The sequence below is a fragment of the Simochromis diagramma genome, unplaced genomic scaffold (genome assembly GCF_900408965.1).
Source record: "Simochromis diagramma unplaced genomic scaffold, fSimDia1.1 OVJJ01000487.1, whole genome shotgun sequence".
In the NCBI taxonomy this organism is placed as follows: domain Eukaryota; kingdom Metazoa; phylum Chordata; class Actinopteri; order Cichliformes; family Cichlidae; genus Simochromis; species Simochromis diagramma.
In genome coordinates this window covers 4,224,504-4,233,981 of record NW_024387305.1, presented here as the reverse complement: position 1 = coordinate 4,233,981, position 9,478 = coordinate 4,224,504, and the positions used below count along the sequence as shown (strand labels likewise).

The window sequence follows — 9,478 nt, the reverse complement described above, 5'->3', positions numbered from 1 at the left end:
TACCATTATAATTTATTAATGAAAACATTTCTAGACATGTCAAATTTAGCTATAGACAAAAGCAGACACAAATAATCATCTTATTAAACCTTATACACAGTCTGATGCAGTAGATACATATTTTATAAAAAAAAAAGAAAAGATGAAAGTATTAGTCTAATCATTCTGCATTTCATAGGTAATACCAAATATTAAACAGAAGTAGGGATATTATTGATATGAGGACAGTTTTGTTGAGGAGAACTAGAAACATTTCTCATAAATAAGCTGTTTATTGAAAATGAGTAGACATGTTATTACTATCTTTTTGTTTTTTTAACATACCAATGTGCCATCACCCTTTTTTGTGTCGTATAAACATCACATTGGCCTCCAAACAGCAAACTGAAACAAGCACAAACAGTAGACTGTCTCGGTTTGGCTCCTTTACGAAACTGCAGAAATGTTAATGGATCCCGATGGAAGAAAAATGCTGTATCAATTCTTTTCTCTTTGAGGTGGAATAGCGAGTTCTATGCTGAGCTGGAAACAGCCAGTTTCTTCAAGTGGTCCATGAAGACCTGCAGGCTCACGTCATCAGTAAGGATTGGGGCTCCTGTCTCCTATTGGAACAAGGGAGGAGCAAAATGGTGACTTACTCACTCAGATGTGCAAACACATCTCATCACGACATAACTCTGACCACTTTAATGAGCAAAATGCCCCGCTTTGAAGATGGCTTATGCAAGACCACGCTCTGGTGATAATCCTATTCTCAGACTTCCGTAGATTTTCTCCTTTTCTTGCAGTATTTGTACAAAGCACTTCCTTGACTTGGGAAATAAGAGATTAGTGCTATTTTCAGCTTGCTTATCCAAGACCTGTATTTACTGACAGTTTGCCTGTCCTGTGGGTGAAAAACAATCAGGGTGGATGTCTCAGAAGACTTAAAGTCAATCCTGGGATTTTAGTCTATACTTGTACAAATAGATGAAATGAAAACTTTATGGAAAATAAAAAAAAATGTATGCATGAGGCAGGAGACAAATCCACTACATTTGAGAATTTTACATTTACATATTTGAATGTAGCGCAAAAGATATAACTATAGTAAAACTGCAAATTTGATGCCTTTCATTAAACTAAAAACAAAACAGGCTAGTTGAGAATTTCAGTCCAAACGTTTCAAATACAAATGCAAATAAAACAGTATATTTTAATACTGTACCTGTCCCCAGGCATAGAGGTTGTTGTGGGTCTGCGATGGGTTGACCTTGGAGAGCAGGAAGCGAGCCTGGGAGCCTCCGTGCTCAGTGTCAATGTAGCGTGGCATGGGGAAGCGTGTCTGTAGGATCTCTTGAGCGTCATCCAGTGGAGCCTGCAGCAGCTGTTTGAAGTTCTCATACTCTGCCATTTCTTGGTAGCCTGCTTTTCGCCATTGAGCAATGGTCTGGAACAAAAAAGAGAAAAAAAATCCAAATGCATCACAACATACAGAGTTTTGTGTAAATAGTTTAAGCATATAAAATAACATTTTTAATGGATAATTTGTTGAAAAATCTGCTGCCTTACCTCTCCATGGTAGATAACCAGCTGGAAGAAGGTGTCCATCAGCAGGATTCGATCTGGCAGGATACTGCTACTGTCCAGGAGCACAGGCTGTAACACATCCATGACACAATGCACAACAATTTAGCACCAAAAATATAAACACTTTTGCTAGGAGCTGGCTGTTCAGCTGCCAGTGAGTAACACAAAACATTGATGATAGGATGATAGTGTTGAGCGTATGAGGCTGACCTCTGGTGGTCCGTGGAAGGAGTACGAGTAGAGGATGGGCTGGATCATGATCAGGGACTGGGTCAGGTCTTGCCTGACAAAGTGATGCCTGTAGTAGGAAGACTCATCTGGGCTGTTGTTGAAAACTTGCAGGAATGGTGACCGTCGCAAGTGGAACATAAACTGTAGGTGTAGGAGAGAAAAATGTTCACACAATGTTCACATTGTTTTTCCTAGCAGAGTATTCCAGCATAACTGAATTAAATTAGGGGGGAGTATGATAATCATAATAATGGCTACATTTGAAAGAAATTACCTGTGGATAGAGGGACAGAGACTCTGACAGTCTAAAAGATGTCGGATCATCTTTGTTGAACTGGCCAAATTTCTGACACTGAAACAAAGGAACAAGATAACTTGGTTTAAATACGTACCATGCATGACGTTCACATCAGGAGTCACAATAGATAAATATCAACACTATTCACAACACGGGTATCGGAAGTATTCCAACTATGTATTGTTAACATGTTGCAAACGCTGCTACGTAGGAGTGTCACTTACCAGGCGGATGAGCTGCCTGTCAAGCCAACGCAACACATCAGGACCCTCTTCAGACTCTGCCCTAAAGACGCCCAAGCGGGCCATGAGCACTGCAGCTGCTTCTTGGTCAAAGGATGATTCGATGTGCTGAATCTGAGATTGGGCATCTGCCCAGCTGGAGTAGTTTAAGAAAGAAAGAGAAGCGAGAAAGAGAATGGGAGGGATAGAGATAAGAAGAATAGAAGAAACCAGAGAAGCGGAGGTCAGAATAGGTGTGGTGTACATGACGCACATGCAAACAGGTCTCAAAGGCGTTGGTCTAAATTGCAGGAATGCAAACATCCTTTCTAGAGAGGAAAATGTTTATGCAGCTGTCATTCTCTTGGCCTCATTAAACCAACATTTTACACTCCCAGCAATTACTTTATTGAGAACATACCAAATTTAAGTACATTTTAGGTGCAGTCTAGTTGGCCATGGTTCACATCCATTTAGATGAACAATGAAAAGGTGGCAGCTGTCATTCTCTTGGGTGCATTGGAGGCTCATTAAACCATCATTTTACACACCCGACATTATCTTTATTAAGAGGAACCGGTTTGGTAAGAACATACCAAATTTAAGCGCATTTTTAGGTGCAGTCTAGTTAATCATGTTTCATATCAATTTAGACGAACAATAAAACAGGAGTCTTACTTCCTGGCGATGGTGGTGACCCGTATCCTTCTTTGTGTGTTTGAGTGCTGGTACTGGGTTACAAACTGGACTGCCCCACGTCCGCCCTGAGGGACTGGTGCATTGTGCTGCAAACACAAAACAGTAGAAACAGTAAGAATGCAGTCGACAATCATTTCTATTTTACTGGGAAAGGGGGGAAAAAAAGAAGAAAAGAAAAACCCATACAGAGACACAAAAAGGCTTTGTTTGAAGAATCTTTTACTAAACAAAGCCACGATTCTTCATTACAACTATTCATTGTTTGGCGTCCTAACATTTCCACTCTTATCAGCTTACTGTAATTCTATCTAGCTAAAATGCTGAGGTTCAAGTTCTTATTTTACCTGATTCACAACTTCAAAATAGATGCCCAAAGTAGTAGAGGGGTTGAGACCGCACACCTTCCATTGGCTGGTGCCACCAATGCCCAATTCCTGCACAAAACAGAGAGTGCAATTTGATAAATATCCCAGATTACTCAACATGACAGTAACGAATCCAAATCATATCTGGGTCAGTCACTCACATTCTCTGATACACAGGGAGACTTTGAGTTGAGTGAAACACACGGTCCAATTGCACCGGAAACCTTCAGCTCTCTCGAGGTCTATAAAGCCAGACAGAGAAAGAAATACAGTTAACGTTTTCAACAGCTAATATATGTTACCTTTGTTCTATCATTACAAATCCCAATATAGAAAGTAATCACACGTATAACTCAAAGGACTAAATCAAGCCTTTACCTTGACTTCCAGGACACCCCCAAAGGCCATGCGGAAGTCACCATTGTAGTCCTTACTAAAGACTCTCTGGAAGGTTTGTTTGAACAATGAGGTATTGAAGGAGTCTCCCATCACAATGTGCCCCCTGAAACACAGCACAATAAATTGTCAAGATTCTTAATTATTTTTTAAAAGGGCATACTAATGCAATTACACACCTTCAATGAATGTAATAAATAGTGCTTACTTACCCAGTGAGATTAGATAAGCACTTCATTTCAAGCAGTCCCGTCTGGTCTAGGGCGCAGGCATAGATATCAATACTGTGGCCATTTGTTGCTGAACGATTGGCCAAGGCTTCATAATACTGTGAAAAACAAACAAACACGTTAAATTTATGTAATATGCAAGGAAAGGTTTCAATCAAATACAAGTACTACTGCATGCTTACCTTGGTGGCCTTTTTCAGATGGCGAGCATTGTCTTTCTGGATGTCATGCCAGGAACGAATTGGAGTTTTCAGCTCATCTCCCACCACCATTCCAGGGCCCTGGGTGGGTGGTCCTCCAATAAAAAGCATCACACGAGCCCCTGTGTTGGGGAATGTACCCTGAGGAGACAGGAAATGGACTTCAGTTAGTGCAAGTATCATTATACCCCAAGTTAACATTCAGCAATTCTGCGATATCGTGTAAAATATATCGTCAAAACTTTTTTTGCTTTTATAACAACCAATATGTGCAAGTGGAATTTACATCACAAAATAAAACATTAACCAGTCCATTTGAAAATGAACCATAAAAGCATAAATGTTGAATTAAGGGAACGAGTTAGAATAAATGGTTCAAGGAACACGTGTAAGCAAAGGGTAGACTTCATAACCAACTCTTCCAACAGTGAGGTCCAGAGTCCAAGAGTCTGGGAAGGTCTGAGATAGTGAAATATTTGGAACTTAACCAAGTAGCCACGAAGCAGCAGGAATTTTCTTTAAATATGATGTCTGTATTTGATAACACATTCTATATAAAGGCTGATTCATTTACCAAAGGGACAAAGAGTTATCATTCAAAGAGAACAAACAAATGAGCCAGCTGATACTTGATGCCACAAGCCGTTTGCGGTTCTCCTTTACATGGAAAAAATAAATAAATAAAAGACTCATTCATTTAGTCATATCCCTTAAGACAAATCAGTGAATCTGAAGTCAGTGAAAGAGCAAAATGTATTCTAGTACAGCTGGGGAATGTTCTGTTGTACTATCAGTTATATAACCACACAGATTAGCAGTACAAAAAGGGTGGTTGACAGTGGAGGGAAAAAAAAAAAAAGCACAAGGCAAATAGGTAACAGCCTTTGAACGGACAGAGAATATTTACTGTTTGTCTGATCATTATCAGACAGCGTGTGCTGTTCGGAGGAGGTACATGTGGCACAATTGTCTTTAAGAAGCTAAAGTTCAGGTTGCTGTGAATTACTGCATTTGCTTTAGTTGTAGATAAACCTTGTAAATGACTGTTTCTGTGATCATAAATGGCTTTATGTGTTCCATTTCAGATTATTGACAGTACAGCATCACTTGTATGCACTTAATGTATGAGATAATTTTTTGTCTTTCATACCTCCAGCAGGCCGACAGCGACAGACAGCGCAACACCAGTGGATCGGAGTGGCCGTTTACCCTGAGGGACAGGCCACGGGTCTCTCTGAAGCTCTCCCAGCAAATCTGTCAGATTCATATCGACTCGATGCACAGGCTGAAGAAACCTGAATATAAGACACACACGCACATGTTTTAGGAAAAAAAAAAAGTGCTTTGCTTTTTTTGTAAACAATAACCATCAACTGACAACTGACAAACATGAATTGTTTGTGCTCCGACGTACTTGCAAGTGGCAGCAGCATCCTGAGGGGCCAAAGGACGACCTTGTTGTCCTGTTACAGCTGGCTTTATTAAACCCAGCATCTCCTGAAATGAAAAGCAAAGGTTTTACACGTTTAACAATAGCTAACCTTGTTTTTTGTACTTTTTAATCTAAATGGACTTCCTGTTTTTTCCCCCCTAATAAGTGTGTCACTCACACCAGACTACCAAAGGCCTTTGGCTGGACTTACCTGTATCTGTTTGGCGGTAAGATCCTTGGTGCCTCGGAACACATAGCTCTTAGCAATCCCCTCGCAGCTCAGCTCATGAACTTGAACCATGCGGCCAAATGTGATGAGGCCCACAAGAGCGTTGGGGGGCAGCAGACTGAGAGACATCTGGAGAGACTCCTTGAGAGCCTGGAGATCTTCTTCTTCCAAACATGTGTCCACCACATACAGGAAGATGAGAGGAGCTGCAGGACCACGCTGTAAAGAGGCAGGAGACTAAAGTCAAAAACTGATGAAATCACATTGTATCCAAACAGTCATAATCACATAGTGAAAAACAATTGAGACTATTGTTTATGCATTCCTTTTCATGTGGTGCTGTGTGGTTTGCTGCTTGCTTCATATATATTTCTGTATTACCGGCACTAGCAGAGATGGCATGTGAACATCAGAAGCTCATAGTCATACTTTCTGAATACACTACACATTATAAACTAGTAGTAGTATTGTTACAAATGCCAACCACAACAGACGTCAGGCTCAAAGTGGTTTTGCTTTTATAATTACCATTTAAAATGTTTATTACAGCCACCTGTATAATTTAACTTAGGTCTACTTTTCTGTTATTACATCTGTCACTGTCAAAAATAAGGCATCCCTAAAAAAACATATATGTGATACTACTGAAAACTGTTAATGTTGACCTTTATACCTTACATCTTCTGGACTTAATACAAATTGTTAAGGTCAGAGTGCAGACATGTATGCAGTATTTACCTGTACTATGTACTCAATTGTAGAAAACTGTGGCATAAGCTCAGCTGGCTGGTTCACGTCTGATATGCCTGCGTAAGAGGGAGGGAACTGCACACACACACACACACACACACACACACACACACACACACACACACACACACACACACACACACACACACACACACACACACACACACACACACACACACACACACACACACACACACACACACATATCAAGATTAACCAACCTAAAAAAGGAATGTAGCTCATCAGCATTAAGTTATGAATGCAGAGACACATTTTGGCAGCGATATGTTTCAAATAGCAGCAAGACTAAACTATGCTCTCAGCCACAGTACTTACAGGGTTTCTCTGGAAGCAGAAGTTGCAGGCCCATATTTTTGCTCTGAAGTCAACTTGACTGTAAAAAATAAGAATAAAAGTAAGAAAATAGAGGTTGTATCTAATTGTCATAAGTGTGGCTGTGACTGAAATATACACAAGGTGTATTTAGTGTTTGCAGTTCTCATGCACCACACCCAATACTAAGAACACCTCAGCATTTAGAAGTGCTGATGTGTTAGAAAAAAAAAGTCAAATTCAAATCCCTGCATCTCCTTTCACTCACATTTACATTTGCAAATATAACACTTTAGTAAATAAATGTCAGGAACAGACATCTGTGGCTTTAAATGATGAAACTAAAATACTAAAAGTCAAGGAAATCATATCACATACATATACCAAAACGCATGATTAAAATAAACATTCAAAAGGATACACTTTATAAGCTAGAGTACTGTTTTTCTGTGAAACTCACCATAGTGGGTTGAGCACTGCCTTACAGTTGGCCCGGCTGCAAAGAACTGGCTCATACTGGACCGGTGGCAAGTTGGGCCTCTCTTTGAGAGGTGTGAAGAGGCAGGAGACAGGGACTACCAGCCTGGTGGCTTCAAGGCGGCTCGAGGGCCAGAGGTTCCAGCTGAATCTCACCCCATCTCTGTCCTCATTTTGTTGAATGAACTCCTGGTAGGTTGTCATCACTGATCTTCAGAAGGAAAAGATCCCCCAAAATAACACAGTGAGATTATCAGTCCCGCTGAAGAATTAAAATAATAAGCGTGAAAGTGGTAATCCAAACGGTACCACTCCAAATCTTCCGATGTTCCCTCTCTGCTGTGTACCGGCTTTCTTCTGCTAGCTGCAGTCAGCGCCTACTCTTTATACCTGTGATCTTTTCTCTCGTGTGCTATAAAAAGGAACGGATTTTCGAAAGCATGACGCACAAATTTTAACATTAGAAAACCTGACCAGCAAGTTTTCAAAGAGTGCGGAGGAATCCTGCAAGTATTTTAAAGCTCTACCTTTGTTAGCGGACGTCACTGAAACATTGGTGACGCCTTTTGCAAATCATTGCCAAGCATGCTGTTGTAGCAACTGTATACTCTCATTCTTTCTCATGACTATGTGAAGCTGCATAGTCAAGAATAAACATCAAAGGACTGCAAAAGCATGCAACGTGTTTAACGTGGATTAAATTATATAAGAGTTTTTATTATTCACACATTACATTATCTGTTGTAATTTTTTCCCAGTTCAGCCAACTAACTTATGTGTTACAACATACCCCAGAGCCAAGACTGACAGCACAGGGTCCAGAAATTCTCATCTCATAAAACAAACAGAAAAGGTAGTATAGATTCACACAACTAAGATGAACTTGTACAACAAATTTATATTCACAGGGAAATCTATTGTGTTTTTTTACTCATTTGTTGTGTTGCTCTAAGCCACTTTGCAGTAGTTTAGGTATGCAGGCTATTGTTATTCTTTGATTAACTGATCTATTGTTGTAAATTATTGAAAGCATGCACTTTCATTGTTTACAAAATGCACTTCATACACAAACTTTCCTTACTGACTGTAACATTTGTGAATGACAACTAATTTCTGCAAATACTGTTTTTCTGTGTATTTTATTTTTTATTAATGCTGTCACCAAATTAATGACTCGAATGATTTCTCTTCAACTCTATTACTACTACACCTGACCGCTTAAGATTGCAATGCTTAAGGCAAAGAAACTAAAAAGCCCCCGCACAATCTAATGACATTCAAGTTTGGAATGAGGAAAAGATTTTGTCCTTTTTAAAAAAAAAAATGTATTTTTTTTTTTTAACAAAGTACAAGGAAATATGGAAAAAAACAAAAGAAAAGTCAAAATTTTGAGCAACTTTTCGAATTTTATGAATCTGAATAGATTTCAACACAACACACAGGCCACGTATTATCAAAAACGAAGCCACCAGTGAGAGTTGGTCTTTATCAGAACTCGTACTCATTCAAATGCTTATTTACGCTTTGTATGCTGATAGCCAAAACACAACATAACAGCAGTGGCGTTTATAGAAGACAGACTAGTTTAACAGTTGGCCTTATTTTATTAATCTTCGCTGTAAAACCGGCTCTCTTTACTTCTCTGGCACTCATCTGCATGCTAACGACACCGGGTTAGCTAACGGAATGTAGCATTAACCTACTTCCTGTCCCTTCGTAAATGAAAGCTGAATTCGGGCGGTCTACTTTCGAAGAAATTTAAGGCGAGCTCTTACCTTTTATATTGAGTTGAGCTTGGGTATGGACAACAATAAAGAAACTGTTCGGTTCGAAACGAATTACAGCATCTGGAGGTAAATGGAGACAGATGCCCGAGAGGACACAGAGACGACGTTGACGAGATCACTCCCTATCAGCCGGGTATGCACTCCACTAGAATGACGTGTTACTCCAAGATCAGGCGTGTCCTATTGGCTCGTATTTCCATGACGTTCGTACGTCATGCTGAGCGTATGCAGCGGAAGCGTACAACTATGGGAAAATGAGTT

The 9,478-nt window shown here is 39.8% G+C and overlaps 1 protein-coding gene across 2 annotated transcripts; it reads right to left on the bottom strand.

Moving 5' to 3' along the window:
* Positions 1–9,379, bottom strand: sec23b (SEC23 homolog B, coat complex II component). Of its 2 annotated transcripts, XM_040004609.1 has the most exons (19): positions 9,206–9,379; positions 7,414–7,641; positions 6,957–7,014; positions 6,609–6,695; positions 5,853–6,089; positions 5,624–5,706; positions 5,360–5,504; positions 4,192–4,350; positions 3,992–4,107; positions 3,762–3,885; positions 3,545–3,625; positions 3,363–3,452; positions 2,998–3,104; positions 2,323–2,476; positions 2,075–2,152; positions 1,780–1,941; positions 1,552–1,638; positions 1,208–1,429; positions 1–602 (listed from the first exon to the last, which is right to left on the bottom strand). In XM_040004609.1, the coding sequence occupies exons 2-19, from the start codon at positions 7,632–7,634 to the stop codon at positions 513–515; spliced, it is 2,301 nt and encodes a 766-aa protein (XP_039860543.1). In that variant the 5' UTR covers positions 7,635–7,641; positions 9,206–9,379; the 3' UTR covers positions 1–512. The 2 variants fall into 2 exon arrangements, with proteins under 2 accessions (XP_039860543.1, XP_039860544.1); XM_040004610.1 differs by lacking the exon at positions 9,206–9,379 and having other exon boundaries at positions 7,414–9,196.
* Between the last annotated feature and the right edge of the window lie 99 nt (positions 9,380–9,478).